We start from the raw sequence: 17568 nt of genomic DNA on the forward strand, positions 1-17568 counted from the left end.
CAGAATGAAAAATTTGTGGATTTCAAAATTTCACGATATTTTTCGAAAATTGGCAGATTTACGTGAACTTACAGAATTTATCAAGAGATCGATTCTGGATGTTTTTTCGCTCTTACAAAATTCCCAGAAGCGATCTCGAGATCGCTTCTGTAGGTTCACGGGAAATATTAATATATTTATTTTTCAGGCTTCTTCTTTCAAAACTCCCAGAAGCGATCTCGGGATCGCTTCTGTAGGTTCACGGAAATATATCTCACGTTATTATTTTGTTGTTGTTTTTTTTACTTTTTTTCAATAAATTTTATCTGTTTTGTTGACCTGAATTTCTGATGAAAAAAGTTATTCACCTTAAAAACGAGTGAAGTACCGTATTCAAGAAATTTCTGTGAAAATCTCTCCGCCAGACACGAAAAAGTTACGAATTGCTTAAAGTTAATTTTTTCTGTGTAAAGCATACATAGTTTTCCAATTTGCAACAAATTTTGAGGCAGAGTTAGAAATTTTCAAATTTTCATCTTCTTATATCTCTGATAGGAACCGAGATAATTGAGCTGAAAGCGCTGCGTATTTTTGAACATTTGTTTTGCTTTTTCCGCTCTCTTCCAGGCACCAGAAAAAAGTTTATAACTGTTTTCAGCCCATATTGTCCATCTAGATACCCTCGTTTCTGAACTCATTTATCAACAAAAAACCTCTCTCTCTCCGATTCCATAAATCTCATAATTATTTTTCCTTGAACACACCGAATACGGAAGACGATTGCTAATAAGGGAGAAAGTTGAAAATTTCCTAATCGTTTTTCTTGCCCTTTTTCCCCCAATTGACTCCGAAGATGCCGCGTTTCGATACCCTTTTTCTCCAGAAATAGGCTCCTCCCACTTTTCTGGAGTCGTTTCTTTGTTTCATTTGTCTATTATCATTTTAATTCTAAGCAGAGATTTTTTTTTTGGTGAATGTCTTTTTAAATCGCAAAAAAACCTGTAATAGAAAGACCCCTAACTTTGAGCCCATTTATCTCGGTTCCTGTAAAAGGTATCAAAAAGTGGTCAACTAATAAAATGTTTATGATATCATAATCAACATTTTGTGAGTTTACACATTTGTGATATCTTACATAGGAACCGAGACAATAGTGTTCATAGTTGACGGTGTGGAGGTCCAAAGTTTGTATTCCTCCAGCTTTCAAATCTCGCTTCAAATTTAATATACCAATTCTTTGCTAATTGGCGAAATGACAAGCGTAGAAATTTTCAAATTACACTTGTTAACAACTTTTTGATAGCTTCAACTTGAACAGTGTTATGATCTCTAGAAGTAGAAGCAGTAGAGAGGGAGAGAGCGCGCAGAGAAACGAGACTTTCTGACTTCTCTGTGTCTCTTTCTCCACACACTATTTTCTCTTGATTTCTAACCAAATAGAGCATAAAAATGCTTCCTCTCATTGCCTCAGTTTCCAATATAGACATAATAATTTCTCCGGGAAAGAGACATACAACAGAAATACAACATACACAATCTGATTTACTACTGACCAGTTGTGGAATTTCGGATAACTATCTTCGACAAGATCAATAGTTTTTCCCTCTCCCTTGTTCCTCTTTTCTAGCTCGTCTTCTATTTTTTTTTGCAAAAATGTTCCTCTACTTTTACTTACTCTCGACCTATTTTTTTGCCCAGAATGACATGTAATTACGGTCGAAAAATTTTGAGAAAGGAGGAAAGAAGAAGAGGAAGAAAAAAGGTTGAAGACCACAAGAACCTGTCAAAAAATTTTGAAATTAGGAGGGACAGAAGCCACTAGAGGCAATTTTCGAAAAATTATTTTTTGTTGAGGACCTTTGTTTTTTTTTAAATTTCAAAAATTTGAGTAATTGTGAAAATTTGCAAAAAACAAGGTTCATATTGTACCAACATTCAAAAATATGATTTTCCAAATGATGAAAGAAAAAGACGCAGAGAAGTCATAGGCTCTCATTTCTCTGCGCGCTCTCCCTCCTTCCCTCTCTCTCCCGCTCTCTAGGGCGACTTTCCATTTCTAGAGCTCATAACTCTTTTCAAGTTGTAGCTATTAAAAAATAGTCAATTGAAAAAATGTGCAAAATTGAATGTTCTACATTTTACTAATTAACAAATGTAAGGTATATTTTAGTCGGAGCGAGTTAGGAGCATTTGAAAAAACCAAGCCTTATCCCAGGTTCGACAGGCCTCAATTTTCCTGAATCAAAGAAGCCTTTATTAATTTTGCTCTATTGTTTTGCAAACTCACAATTTCAAAAATTTCTATATTTATTTCTCAGAAAATCTTCTTTCATGTCCTTCAGACAGTTTTTTCAAGTTCAAGTACCCCCTACATTTCCCGCCAATTTTCCCGTTGCCCTTGAATACTTGACCGCTTCTGTTCCTCCAAGTCTTATGAATGAATTTCCACTACGACTTCTAAACATTATTTTATTTCAGATGCAGCTATGGCTTCTCATGATTCTTCTAGTCTCTGTTATTGATCTCGTGGATTCTAGGTTGCCTAGAGGTAAGAATCTACAGTAACCACAAAAGTAAACAAAACAATTTTGTTCATTTTTTGCAGCCCGATTCCGAAGACGCGGCCCGACTGGATTCTTCTTGGCTCGGATTCAAAAGCAGTATGACGACGACTACGACTCAACGGAAGATTCAGGTTCCAGCAGAAAAAGCACAGGTAAGGGATTACTGTAGGGGTATCCGGGTCATTACGGTACTTTGAAAAGTAGATGAAAAAGAATTTTCCCATAAAAGATACCCATCTAAATGGTCACTTTCACTTGCACTTTCTTCTTTCTGATTTCAATCTTTCTTGTGTTTTTTGTTGTCTTACATACAACGGCGTCAAAAAAAATGGCGAGAAAATCTGGTATCCAGGGATTCAATACATTTTTGCAGTGGACGGTTCCCGACGGAGAGATGAGGTGGTGAACGATGCGAAGTGTTTACAAAAATGTAATAATCAACTAAATATTGGAATGGATATGGTTAATGTGAGTGCTTTTTTTGGTACCGTAACATTTGAACTCAATTATCTCGATTATTGTTTGAGATATCAAAAAGTTGCACACTGATAAAATGTTTGTCATGGTATCAGCAACATTTTATTTGCTAGCCACGCTTTGATATCTCTTACAGTAACCGAGATAAAACGGCTCAAAGTTAAAAATCAAAAAATTCTTTTCATCAGCGCTTCAAGCAGTCAACTTTGAGCTCAATTATCTCAATTTTTATAAGCGATATTCGGAATGTGTCAACTGATAAAATGTTTGTTATAATAGCATCAACAGTTTTGTAGTTCACAGATTTTTGATATCTCTCATAGAAATTGAGATAATTGAGCTCAAACTACAAGTAGGTTTACAAGTGGGCTAGCGCCCTATGGTAGCATTAACGGTGAATTTGAATTTACTAGAAAAATATAATACCTACCTCAAACCGTCAACTTTGAGAACATATATCTATTTTCGTGTAAGAGATATCAAACAATGATTACCTGACAAAATGTTTATCATAATACAAGAAACATTTTATCAGTTGGGCACTTTTTGATATCTCTAACAGGAATCGAGGTTAATCGGTTCAAAGTTTAACCGTTCAATAGAGCGAATTTTAGGAAAAGTTTTAGGAAAAGTGGGTCTAAACCAGACTGACTTTTTCCAAGTGTCCACAAATAATCGAACAAGATCAAAATCAAGGTACAAATGGAAAAGAGCTAAAACAAAAATTAGGCAACACTTTTTCGTCAATAGGGCGCTTAGTAAAATGATTTAGTTACTGCAGAGCAATTGCTCAATTTTCTGGCCCTACTCTCTGTCCTCTATTCTATGTATTATTCTATGTTCATTGTTGGAATCTGATTATCATGTATTTTAATGTTTTTTTTCCTTTTTTTTCCACGATTCTTGCAATCGTAAATAAATAAATAAATAAATAAATAAATTTTCCTACAGGCCCACATGGCATTCGGATCCATCGACGTCCCTAGTGTCGTGGAGAAACGAGATTTGGAAATGTTCTGTATGCTGGACTACCAACACAGTCAATGCATCGACGAGTGCGGCTATTCTGTACAGTTCAATCTTCGAGAATATGTTTGCCGAAATCGTTTCCCCGAGGTTTGGTTTGTTTTTTGTTTTGACCTAAGCCCACACAACCCCCGCTCAGAAAAGTTTTATGACACATAAATCTCCAGATGTTGCAACATCTTCCATGCTACGCTCGTGCCGCGCCAGCCCTCATCCGTCATTGTCGTCCAAGATGTGGAGGTTATAAAGCTCTCGTACACACTCAGGATGGCTACTCACAGAGGTTTGAGATAAAATGCGTCAAAGGTGCACCAGCCAAAAAGAATGTTCCAGATGTCGTCAACTTCTTTGCGATCACACATGCTCGACATACATTCTGAAGAGGTTGTGTCCCGATGAGACAGGAATCGCTGCGTCTAATTATCTACTAGAGTTTACTAGGTTACAGGTGAGAAAGGGGTGACCTTGTGTGGCCTGTAACTTGGATAGCCTTAGGCTTGGTTTCACTGAGTAACAGATTGGACCAAAAATGCCTATTTGGGACAAAATCAAAGTTGTTAGACAAAGAAACAATGTTTTCAGGTTGAATACTGGATGAAAGATTTCACGAAACAATCAAAATCTCGAATCCCGTTGACTTGTCGAAAAGTGCAATGCCGAGATTTCAAATTGGCTAATTGTCGCTCAACAGCGAGACGGTACCGAAAACGTGTTGTTGATAATTGATTGTTTTAAAACTTTTTTTCTTAAATACGGGTCCACTTTTACGAAATAAATGTTTTAAATGCATCGCCCTTTACAACTACCGGCATTGTTATCCTAATTACCGTCTAACCTGTAATGGAAGATCCCTCCTACTTTTAACATTGGGCCAATTTTTTGTGGTTCCTGTCAAAGATATCAACAAGTTGTCAACTGATACAATGTTTATCATAATATCAAAAATAGTTCGCATGTTGACCACTTTTTAATATCTTTCACGGGAACCTAGATAAATTGGCTCAAAATCTTAGCTTTTACGATATCTCCGCTCTGGTAGGAGAATTTTTAGGATAAATTTTAGGGAACTAAATATTCTCAATATCTATCACAAAACGACAGTAATTATAATCTAATTCACACAGTATCACTGAAAATGTGTACTAACCTGCAATGAACAACCATTGGAGCATCGACTGGGCTCTTCTCCATAAACTGACGTACACGCCGACGGAGCTCAATGAATGCGGAGATGTATGGAAACGAGTCGAGCTCCCATTCGGTAAAATGAAAGTGTTTGACTATTCGGGTCTCAATGGATTCCTCCGTTTTCCGTGTTAGTTTGAACGTTCGAATCACCTGAAAATTAATAATATCAAGGCTTTGCACCGGTCGGTCATCTTTGACACAATTTATCTCGGTTCCTGTGACAGATATCAAAAATTTTTCAACTCATAAAATGTTTATCAAAAAATCACAAACATTTTATTAGTTGACAACTTTTTGATATCTCTTTAAAAATTGAGATAATCGGGCTCAAAGTGCAAGTATACTGTGTATACGATTTCAACTAGAGTGCTTAAATTGGGTCAAAGCTGACAGGGCAGGCATATTTGAATTTGATATATTTTTTCTTCTTTTTTTGACATTTTTAAATCAAATTTTATGTAAATTTTTCTAAATTTTAATCAAAAATTTATAATCCTGTTTATAAAACTCACAAAGTGCGAATACGTCTTCACTTCCGTCGTCTCCACTTCGATTTCTCGAAATTGAAATTTCGTCTGTGGCCAGTATTGAAGACACATTACCTGGAAAAAAAAAATTCCAAGTTTCCAAAAAAAGTGAAAACCAAAATTACCCTCATGAAATCGAAAACTTTGGTGAGCATAACGATACAATTGGATCCTAACTCCCACACCATTCGCCAGAATTCGGCGTTCATCGGTTTTGTCCGCACCGCCTGCGTTACCACGTACGCTTTATCTTTGAGCCAACTCTGAAAAGTTGAAGTTGATAATTTTGAAAATCCGATTTAAAAAAGTGCTAGAATCGGCAATATTCGGCTAAGTTTTGAAAGGCCGGCAGTTGTCTTCAAAATAGGGATACTTTAATTTTCAGCCTAACTATCTCGGTTCTCGTAAAAGGAACCAGAAAGTTGTTAACTAATAAAATGTAGCTGATAACATGAGAAATATTTCATCAGCTAACAGATTTTGATATCATTCATAGGAACGGAGATAATTGAGCTCAAATTAAACATATAGGGTATAGGAAAGCTTCAATTACAGTAACCCCAATTATACCCGTTTTTCGATGAGATATCAAGAATTGTAATTAATGCAAGTTAGTTAGTTAACAATTGTTCCATATCTAACCCAAAAAACTAAAAATTCTTTGACCTCTTTATCCCTGCTTCCCTCATAAATTGTTCCCGGAAAATCATCAGGGGTGTAATAAAATGCCCCTGGTGCCCCAATAATTGCGTGTTCTTTTTTTTAGCTCGTTTTCAATCAAAAAGACACCTGACAGCAGGATGCAGGAGAGGAGCACAAAAAAAAATCAAGTGGGGGCAGCAAGGGAGGGGGGATTATTTGATCGCATGTGTCTGCTGAGGAGAAAAAGTCATTTATCAATTGAGGACGAGATATTTCACACGTATTGTGGCAAAGCCATGAGAGAAAATAAAATGAAAACAATTGATTTGTGTTCAATATCCGTTTTTTCCGGAAGTTTCAAAGGTTATCACCTCTTAGGTTACTTTAATCTCCATTCAACCGCTATTACCTTGCTCTAACACCGCCCTGCACCTTGAGCTTAAATATCTCAACTTCTGTGAAAGATATCAAAAATCTGTAAACTACAAAGATGTTGGTGATATTATGACAAACATTTTATCAGTTGACAGATTCTTGATATCTCTCATAGGAGCCGAGATAATTGAGTTCAAAGCTCAAATATAGGATTGGGTTCATAAACGGTAATTGGCCCCTTCATTCAATCGTTGTTACTTTGGCTACTGCTCAAGGTGTGAGCCATATTGAAATATTGTTAACTTTTGAACATTTTCGTTTATCATAATTAAAAAAAAATTTAACATTTGAATAATTTTTAATAGCTTTTTGAGATGCCGTAAAACATGTAATACCGTAAAAGAGCTGTCAAGTGTGGCCTGATTTTTCTTGTCTCCTATGCAAGATATCAAAAATGTGTCAACTGATAAAATGTTTGTGATATTATAATGAACAATTTATTAGTTGACAACATTTTCATATCTTTGACAGTTGACAACATTAGTTGACAACATTTTCATATCTTTGATTTTCATATCTTTTTTATTCTCTTTTACAGGAAGCTAGATAAATTGGCTCAAACTTTAAAATCCGGTGGTCCTCAAGGTTTTCAAAAACTCAAGGTTTTCCAATACTCACATTAACATAACTGGCATTTATATAATGCGAGTTCTCATCGTTGTCTATCCTTGGAAGTATCACTCGATTATGATCGTATGGAAGAGTGTCCGGATACGGATTCCTATCCGTCATCGTGCTTCCAACGTCACATCGGCATTTGTTGTTGTCTATCGAGCGATTGACCATCTGGAAATTGCTTAATACATTAAGAAATTTATTTAACAATCAATTATTGTTTTTTTTATGAATTGGGTCAACCTAGACATTACAGGAGTCATTTCAGTGTTGCTGGCTTCGGAAAGTGATAGTAAATTCAGCTATCTCCAAGTCCGAAACCTCTCAATTCCCTGTCCTAGAATTCATTTTTCAAAGAGGGTCCTACTGCTAGGTTAGAGGTCCCCCCGTCCGTTTTATTTTTTATGCCCTCTCTCGTTTGCTCATCCCCCTTTTTTTCTTTTTGTCCCCAACTAGCATGCACATCCAGTGAGTGACGACAGGGCTTTGGCACTTAATCACAGAGAGAAAAGGAGAGGAAAAGAAGAAGCAAATGAACGATGGATCTGAAGAAAAGGCTTGACACTGGCGATGAATCGGAACAATTTTTCATTCGATGAAGGTTGAGTGGGGGAGCATCTCATCGACTATAGTAACCGGGTCATTTGTCATGGAAGAGAGATTGGTCCAAAAAATGAGAGTGTTAAAAATTAGATCGAGATTTCTGAAACGACTTCAGAGAAAAACTAAAACGGAGATTTGTTGATCGTTTGTAGCTTTGGTAGTTTTGTCAAAAAAAAATAGAAAAAGAAAGATTTCAAAAGTACATACAGTACCAGACAAAGAATTTTCCGATTTGTTTGAAAAGTTCAGAGTATACTAACAAAGTCAGAGCTCAATTTTTGTAGTTGGCAAAGTTTTTGCCAATTTCCATTCGGATGATTTTATGCCGTTTGTTATACCGTAAATGCTCTAACCGAAGCCTACTCAATACGAGCACTTTGAGATTAATTATCTCAGTTTTTGTGAACGATATGAGAAAGTCTCCAACTAATAAAATGTTTAACATAATATAACCAACATTTTATTAGTTTACAATATTTTGATATTTTTTATGGCAACCGAGATAATTCAGTTCAAAGTGCACATAAAGGGTTAGAGCATTTAGGGTAGTGCCAAAGTTTTGAACCACTTATCACGCCAGGTTGGATATTTCTTCAAATCCGTTTACAAAATCAAAGACTTATTTTCGTTTAATACCTTTGGATATTTTCAGAAAAAATTGAACGATTTTAGAATACTTTTTCATGACTTCAAATTTAGCTTTTTTCCCGGAAAAATTGGATTTGTCCTTTTTCCCTAATCTCGTTTTTTTTCAGGCGTCTATAAGTTTGCAACGGTGAAAACGGTTGAGTTCAGCAAGCAAAATAATCAAAATCTAATTTTCTGTGTATTTTGTTTTCACTAGTTTAATTTTAATCAACACTTCTAAGCATTATGAAATTCGGGTCCTAATTTTCAAGTCCTTCTAAGTTTGTAAAAGTTCGAGGTATTCGAAAGCGGTAGGTAATAGAAAAATTTTAAAAATTTAATGTTCTTTTCAATCACTGTAAAACCTGTATTAGATGGACCCCTTTAACAAAGGGTCCCTCTAAAAGAAGGACCCTCCGAAGGCACATCGGAAAGATAGCAGACCGCCCCTTCTCATACTGGTTTACGGTAATTTTTCCATTAAATCAAAATCGACTCACCAAATACTCTCCCTTGAAAAGTATCCTTTTCTTGCGCCTTTCCTGTACATACGCCACAAACTTGCTCGCATCAATTGGCGCTGTCGGCACTGCTTGCATCGCTTTTTCTTCTTGTACTGCAAAAATAAGTGTTTTTTAAAGACAAGTCTCAAAAAGACGCCCCCCCCCATCTTTTACTCTCTTTAAAACTCAATTTCCGCATGTTTTTCCAGAGTTACCCGTTCCCCAAGAAAATTTGAATTTCAAATTTCGCGCTTACCCTCGTGGTACCTGTCCACAGTCCTTCGACAATACTGAATACACCTATCGAATAGGAATCCCATGTTTTTGGAGAAATATTTTATATTTTTCAATGTCCTCTTCAGAACAAAAAAGAGTGCTATTTATGAATGGTGCTTTTGGTGTATGAGGGTAGCCTCTTCTTCTGCTTTTTTTCGTATAAAAAATCTTGAAGGGAGGAGTCGAGAATAAACATTTTGGGCGGTGGTTGGGGTGTCCTCTCTTCTTTTTTTCTGAATTTTAATCGTCTATTTGAGCAAACAGGAGATTTGATTTATTGATGGGGATGTCTACTGAATACATTTTCATTGGGTTGGGAAGGCACGAGCTTTGCAAAACCTCTAATAGAAGGGCACTGTTGGATTTGAGCTAACTTATATGCAAGATATCAAAAAGTGGTCAACTGATCAAATGTTTATCATGATATCAGCAATATTTAGTCAGTTGACCACTTTTTGATATCTTTGACAGGAACCGAGGTAAATTGGATCAAAAATATGGGGCTACTTCTATTACAGATTTTTTGACGGTAGGTTTTTACAAAAGGAACAAAAACTACCGTAGAACCTGTATTAGAAAAGCCCTTCTATCACCGGAGCCCTTCTAATACAGGTTTCGGGTAACAAACTGATAAGAATATTAAAAATAATACTAGCACTGGGAATGCGAAACTGACTTGTATGGAAATCTGTTTGTTTTAGCAAAGTTTCAAAATTGGCACATTTCTTCAGATTCATATTTACCATTGAAAAGTTGCTTATTTTGAAATTATAAGCTAAAAACGTTACAACTTTTGAAAAATAATGGTTCCCCATTGCTAAGCAGTCTTTGTTTCTTCGAGAGGTCCTACCAGAAAACCCCTCTCTCCTAACCTCATTCTTGACCATTTTTATGTGTTATGTATCTGTTCCTCTTTACTTCTTATTCTTCTTCGAAACTACGTCACTTTTACTCGATGTCACCGGGACAAAACAAAGACGACGGAAAGTTTAGGTTACAACATTTGCGGTGTCGATGATGATGAGCAGGAGAGAGAGAAAAGAGCATTCGGTGATGCGCAGCAGCAGTAGCTGTCAACGGGAAAGTTGTTGCAGTGAGGGACATTATGTTCCAAAACGTTTTGGAAACAAAGGTCATGAATTACGGTTAATGTATTCTCTTAGCTCAAACCTGGAATGGAAGGTTCCCGAACTTTGAGCCAATTTATCTCGGTTGCTGTGAAAGATATCAAAAAGTTGGTAATTGATAAATTGTTTATCAAAACATCAGAAATGTTTTATCAGTTGACACATTTTTAATATCTTGCATAGGAATTGAGATAAATCGCTTCAAAGTTAAGGGGCCTTCGTTTACAGGTTTTACGACATTTGGATATTATCGATTGACAAAATGCTAACATTTTGTAGCAAACATTTTGTGATTTCCAAATCAATTTTTAAAAATTGATGTCTAACAGCAATTTTTGATTTTTACAAAATTCTAATAAGATTGACAAAGTAAAGTGACTAATTTTGATCTACACGAATCGCGATCTTTAAAAAAATAGGCTTAATAATTTGGGCAACATTTCGCCATCTGACAAAATGATCCATTTTTAACAGTTAATATTTTAAGCGACTCATATAAGAATCGAATGAATTAGAGTTACAGTAATATACAGTAATTTACAAGTCATAGTTCTTACCCAATTGCAACTGCTTAGAAAAGTTGCCAGGCGACATGGCCTGCCATGTCTTTTGCACTTTCCGCCTCCTCCTTCCCTTTTTGGACTGCGGCGGATTCAAATTCCCAGTTGATTGTGACGCCCGTTCCGGATGAATATATTGTGAGGATCCTGGTGATGGTGACCCTCTCAATGCATCCATAACCAACGATAACTCGGAAATACTCTTCCGTCGGAAGTTCTCGAACACCTCGGATAGTTCCCGCCGCCTTGCCATCGGACTTTCGGGAACCGTGAGCAGATTGTTGCGCTCTGTCGATGGACCGGGTGTATTTTGTTGGTGGGACGCATTGCGCGACGCTCCAGATGAGAATAGTGACTTCATAGACGCGTCATTTGGCGAGATGTGGTCAGAAGATGTGAATGTCAGATATCAACTATCAATCGATAACTGATCACAGCGGCGATTCGAAGAAAAGACGCGACAAAAGAAGAGAATAGAACTGAGTAGAAAGAGTAGGAGTGAGGCGAGTGAGTGTATGTGTGGCTGGTGACTCCTTCTGCTCAGTTTCTTTACCTTGGTTTGCGGCCAGGGGCCTTCAGGATGCCTCCACTGATACCTTCTAGAATCGAGGAGACGCAGTCTCGCTGACGACAGCTGCGCCATGTGCCGTTGCGATTCTTCTCTCTGTATCCATCGCCCGCGGGAAACAAAAATCCCAGAAGCGAAGGGCGGGAGAGCGGGAAGAATCAGAAGAGAGATGGCAGAGAAATAGAAGGGTTCTCGGGCGGCTCGGTGGGAGATGTTGGGAATGGAGGGGAGAGAGAGAGAGAAAGAGAGAGGGATACGACCACACCGCCTATCACTAGGCTTATCAGTGTTCCAAGAGGATTCCTTGATTGGAGGGAGAGGGGTTCAAATCGAGTTCTTTAGGTTTTCTATTAGGTCCTTTGAAGAGTATTTTTGTTAATCTAAACTTTATCATATAAAAAACATACCGAATACAGGCAGGCCTTATCGGGAACCGATCAATTACGGACACGGTGTGGCTCCCATTCCTATTAAATGGTTAGGAGAATGATAAGGGATAAATCCTTTATTACCTCTGATCCTATAGTCCGAATTTGTTTAGATTCTCATCTAGAGCCACATGGGCTGGGCTCCCAATCGGACTGATAAGCAATCATGTTTCAGAGCAAAAAACTTACACAATTTCTTAGAATCTGCCATTCTGGTACTTTAGAAATATCAAGAAAGAATAGTCGCTTTTTTATCAAAGGTTTTTTATCAGGTAGCAGTTTTATGTAGGCGTGTAAATGGGTGGAGCCAAAATACTTTTTCGAGAAGAATTCTCAAAAAAACCCCCATTAAAATTATCACCATGGAAACCGCGCGCCAATCAAAATTCATGGTAATTGGCAGGTACGATAAGGAATGAGATTTTAGGAATTTTCGGAATGTCCAGAAACAAAAGGGGTCCTCCACCTACTCAATGCTGTCGACGTGGATGGTCTGAGTCCGGGTAGAAGATCACCTATCGGCGATTTTGCCCGAAGTGAGTGATACGAAGCGGTGAGTAGTGATGTCATACTGTAACTTGAGGGGGAAAGTGAGAATTCAGGCGAGAAGAGGAAGTGAGCAATAAAGAATGGTGTTAGAAGATAGTAAGATCAGAGAAGGTTCAGTTGTTTTTTTTGCGAAAAACTGAAAAAAAAAATCCTAAATTCAGGTACTTGCAATTTTAATGACCTAAAAATACGTTAATTGGAACAAAACATCGATTAAAAAATTACCATTAAAATGTAAAAGAAAAGTTCCACACTATCAAGTTCGACCTTAATTATTTTGCTTCCTGTGAAAGATATCAAAAATCCGTCAACTGATAAATTGTTTATCATAATATCACAAACATTTTATTAGTTGACAACTTCTTTATGTCTTTGACAGGAACCCAGAAAAATAGGCTCAAACTTAAAAGTTAAGGGCCCTTCTGTTACAGGTTTCACGGTTTCAAATTTTCAGAAAAAAAACTGTACATTTTAGCTAATTTTCTAGGTTCTAAAATTAACATTTTCCCTGAAATTGGAGAGAAATTTAAGTCGTTTTTTCGATCGCAAGAAATGTTTTTCACGTTATCAAAATTTATAAAAATTGACCGATTTTATCGAAATTCAAAAATTTCCACAAAAAGTGAGAAGTGCATAAATGACGGGTGGGATCCAATTCTTCTTCTTCTTCCTATTTTTAATGTTTGTCTTCAGATATGACTCTTCGTCTTTCACATCTTCCGCTTCGTCTTCTTTCCAGAAATTTGATACGATTCTTCAGAAATGGGGCCATATTGGGGTGGCCAAACCAACACAGGAAATGAGCCAATTCAGAGATGGCGAAGAATTTCAGAAGACGTCAAAAAAAAAAGAAAGAAAGATGAAGGAAAATTACATGTCCTAAATCTGGAGACGAAACATTCATCTTATTTTTGCGAAAAGAAGAGGAACAGGAGATGTCACTTTTTGAGACGAAGATGAAAAGGTTTTTACGATTTTTCAAGCGAAAATATCTTTTTTTGGAACGTCATCAGCTGGGGTGGTCTAGGGATTCCTCTATGTATGCAAATGATATCGGGTTACTGTAGAGGAGTACTCATTGGAAGTGGCAGTTAATAAGAAACAGCACTTATGGTATAGGATTAGTGTGAACAATCAGAGAAGGAAGGTACAAGAGAGAATGTCTTATTTCTCTGCGTCTCTTATGCTGTATAACCTGTAATTGAAGGGCTCCCTAACTTTAAATGTTGAGTCAATTTATCTCGGTTCCTGTTAAAGATATGAGAAAGATGTCCACTGATAAAGTGTTTATCATAATGTCAGAAGTGTTTCATCAGTTGACACATTTTTGATATCTTGCAAAGGAATTGAGATATTTGAGCTCAAACTTGACAGTGTGGAGAAGTTTCTATTGCAGGTCTTATGGTAAGCTACACTAGGGGAAATTCATCAAAAAGTTGTTACCAAAAATGATAAAAATTTGATGAACTCAATTTTAAGGTGCTTGTACAGGTCCGAACTACTATTGAAAAAAAAAACAGAATTTTCAGTTTTTCAGTGAAAAATAGCTAACTTTGGATTCCTGAAACAAACTGTTTTCGAACTTTTTGATCTGTTTGAAATTATCAGAGTATATTAAACAAAAATAGAGCTTCATTTTTGTAAATGACAAATTTTCTGTGCATGTTCATCCAAATAAGATATGAATGCTAATTCTGCAATTTTCGGAACCTGGTTGGTTTTAAACGGTTCATCTCGGTTGGTTAGGTTTGTTCAAAAAAGTTGTCAATTACAAAACTATAGCTGAAAATGTAAAAGTATGGTAGGTTTTGGTCCGGTACTGTACCCAGCAAAAAATAATTCGGAATTTAAAAAATCCGTTAACTTTTAGATAAGTTAAATTGTTTCAGAATGCATATCTCATCGTTAAGAGACGCAGACAAATCAGACAGTCTCGTTTTTCTGCGTTCTCCCTTCTAGACCAAAAAAGACTCAAAAAAATTGGCTTGAAAAATAGTTGAGCTCACTCCTGTCGGGAGAGCAAAAGTGCTGCTGTTAGGTACTTCGGCGCGAAACAAACTGAGCAATCTGTGGAGAAGACGAAAGGAAGTACCTAGATTTGAAATTCGATACGTACGATATCTGACATAAATTTTTTTGTGATCTTTTCGCTTTTTCGCTTTTGAGTAAAATCCCGTCTTTTCTATTTTTTTTTTGAGAGAAAACACTCATTGTTATCTTTCCGGAATTTTTTTTCTCTTTTTTTATTTTTTTTTCTCCAAAAAAGTTATTTTGGAGATGAAAAAAGAGGAACTAATTAGCTGGAAAAGGAAAGGAATTAGGTAAAAAAAGGAGTTTGGAGAAAACGAAGAAAATGAATTATGAACGTTGAAAAGGGACAAAGTATTCGGATTAGGAAAGAAAAAAAGTTCAAAAGGAGAACCGCGCGGGATTACTGTAGATTAAGAAAATAGACACACAAAAAAATTGAGCAGATGGATTCAGAAATCGCTGAAAAAACTACTAAAAGGAATTTTTGTTCAGAAATTTTGCCGAAAATGAATTGGCAGGGTCTGGAATTTGCATTCAAAATTTTGAAAATAAAATGTTTTGCTTTTTGAAGAATCTGAAGTTCCCAGTACAAAAAAAAACGGAATTTCAGATTGGAGCTACCGTAAACCTGTAATAGAAGGACCCCTGACTTTTAACTTTGAGTAAATATATCTCGATCCCAGTCAATGATATTAAAAAGGTGTTAATTGATTGATTTTTTATCATAATTTCACAAACATTTTATAAGTTGACACATTGTTTATATCTCTTACAGAAACCGAGATAATTAATGTCAAACTAGACAGTGCGAGGGCCCCTCTATTACAGGTTTTACAGTGATTTGGAATTCTCAGGGAATCTAAAAAAAAAAGAATTTTGAAATGTTATAAGAAATTTTTTTAGAAGGTTCCAAACGTTCGGGTTTCGAAAATTCAGAGTTATGGTACTCCGGAGTATTTTTTTTTTTAATTTCAATATGGCAAAATATTCGAGAAAATCGTAGTAAAAATGGCGGCAGTTTAAAAAGCAAATATACAGTAATACAGGATCTAATCAGATCGAAAAAGTCCACAACAAAAATATTTAAAAACTTACACCCAATAACAAACTCGCTGATGCTCTTCTTCAACATTCCCGGCTCGGCTACCGTAGCTACAGTAATACTATGCAAATTGTGTAAACTGTGCATCGTTTCGCTACGAATTTTACTCGGCGACACAGTGACACTTCGCAAATGTTTCGGGAGAAAGTTTCGCAAGTTCTCCAAACGACTTCTGGGACGAAGACGTTTTGGAGACGCGGGCTCCGCTTGAAGCGGCTCCACGGATGCGCATTGACGAATTAGTGCACGACGATGGAGAGGTGGAGTGGTGGTACTGCTGTTGTTAGAAGATGTTGAGGGAGCGACTTCTTCGGATTTCGCTTTTTGAAGAAGACATGATGGGTTAGTGTGGAAGGTGGGGGTTAGCATCTGGAATTGTAGGGTTATTTCGGGAGACAGGAAAAAACGAGGAAGTCAAAAATATGTAGGATGAGCAGATAATTGAATGGTAGGAATCTTGAGAGAAACAACTTCTAGGAAAGTTTACTAGCTCGGTGAAAATGATTTCGTTTAAAAAACCAATTTTGACGTCCAAAATTTTCCGAGACTTGAATGCTAGAATACCGTATTATCTAATATAAGCCCACCCAAAATATCAAATTTGAGACCATATATCTCATTCCGTGTGGAAGAAAAAATCTGTCAACTGATAAAATGTTAGTGATATCATGACAAACAGTTTGCCAGTTGACACATTTTTGATATGATTCACCGGAAATGAAATATTCGGGTTTGAATGTTAGAATATCGTATTTCCTCCAATAGAATACCACCTAACTTTGAGCTCAATTATCTTGGTTCCTTCAATAGGTATCAAAAAATCTGTCAATTGATAAAATATTGGTGATATTATGACAAGCAGTTTCCCAGTAAAAATTGGTTGATATCGTTTGAAGAACGCGATATAATTGAGCTCAAAGTTTACGACTTGGTGGGCACTGTGTCTTCAGACACGAGTGGCATGGTAACTTCAATCAGCTATAACTCAAAAACTAGGTTAGCTAAAAAAAGTTGTCAACTTATCATATTTTTATTGTAATTTTTTACACATTTTGATAGTTTTCTACTTTTTGATAACCTTACTAGTTTTTGAGTTACGCGCCTGCAAAGTTGAAGCACATTGGAGACATCAGCGACAAAGAGAGATGGAGAGAGCAGAGAACGAGAGTGTCTCGTTTCTCTGCGTCTTACAATTCTTGAAGTTTTTATTTGTCAAAACTGCTAAAATATGTATATAACCTAACTAATCTAATGCATCTAAAGGTGGTGGCCTAGAACTCCAGTGAAGAAAAAAAAATTAGGCCATGCTGGCCGTCCTGGATTTTAAGCCAAATTTTTGAGTGACTGTTTCTCTGAAAAAAACTTTGCTTTCTTCCAAGAAAAATATAACGGATAGCTTCCCAGAAAGAATAAAGATGGCCACCCATTTTCTGAGTTGGTCATGTCAAAATATAAACTAAAAAGGATACAACATACACAAAAAAAAGTGGGTGGAGTCAATTTCTGGTGCCACGAGACACCCCGAGGATGCTGTCAAAACATACACAGACACTTGTTGAAACAAAAAGGGACAAATGTGGTGAATTTCAAATTTTTACGACGATTCTAATTATTTTTAGACTTTGGTCAGATGGACCAAACACATTTTTTGAGGCTCCGGAATAACCATATTGAATGAAAAATCGTTATATATGATATATAAAATTGTGGCAAAAAGAGCTGTCAGGTCTTGTATATGACT

General features: G+C 36.5%; 4 protein-coding genes across 4 annotated transcripts in view; 1 reads left to right on the forward strand and 3 right to left on the reverse strand.

Moving 5' to 3' along the window:
* Positions 1 to 9506, reverse strand: part of CBG00613 — a gene marked incomplete at both ends in the record, with an annotated part of 28321 nt that extends 18815 nt beyond the window's left edge. The window contains 6 exons of the mRNA XM_045241938.1: positions 5194 to 5384; positions 5747 to 5836; positions 5887 to 6024; positions 7457 to 7624; positions 9184 to 9299; positions 9443 to 9506. Coding sequence (XP_045091615.1) covers positions 5194 to 5384; positions 5747 to 5836; positions 5887 to 6024; positions 7457 to 7624; positions 9184 to 9299; positions 9443 to 9506 — 767 coding nt within the window. The remainder of the gene's footprint in view (positions 1 to 5193; positions 5385 to 5746; positions 5837 to 5886; positions 6025 to 7456; positions 7625 to 9183; positions 9300 to 9442) is intronic.
* Positions 2458 to 4772, forward strand: CBG00614 (the record flags this gene model as incomplete). The annotated part of the gene is made up of 7 exons (XM_002630158.1): positions 2458 to 2527; positions 2585 to 2695; positions 2917 to 3011; positions 3972 to 4136; positions 4214 to 4329; positions 4380 to 4494; positions 4629 to 4772. 7 exons carry the CDS (start codon positions 2458 to 2460, stop codon positions 4770 to 4772), a joined length of 816 nt encoding a protein of 271 aa, XP_002630204.1.
* Positions 9507 to 11160: 1654 nt separating the features above from the next.
* On the reverse strand, positions 11161 to 12715 carry CBG25506 (the record flags this gene model as incomplete). Its single annotated transcript, XM_045241939.1, has 2 exons — positions 11161 to 11504; positions 12616 to 12715. The coding sequence occupies 2 exons, from the start codon at positions 12713 to 12715 to the stop codon at positions 11161 to 11163; spliced, it is 444 nt and encodes a 147-aa protein (XP_045097949.1).
* Positions 12716 to 15196: 2481 nt separating this feature from the next.
* Positions 15197 to 16196, reverse strand: CBG00611 (the record flags this gene model as incomplete). The annotated part of the gene is made up of 2 exons (XM_045241940.1): positions 15197 to 15246; positions 15821 to 16196. The coding sequence occupies 2 exons, from the start codon at positions 16194 to 16196 to the stop codon at positions 15197 to 15199; spliced, it is 426 nt and encodes a 141-aa protein (XP_045091616.1).
* Between the last annotated feature and the right edge of the window lie 1372 nt (positions 16197 to 17568).

Source organism: Caenorhabditis briggsae (genome assembly GCF_000004555.2).
Source record: "Caenorhabditis briggsae complete genome, chrII, whole genome shotgun sequence".
NCBI classification, from domain to species: domain Eukaryota; kingdom Metazoa; phylum Nematoda; class Chromadorea; order Rhabditida; family Rhabditidae; genus Caenorhabditis; species Caenorhabditis briggsae.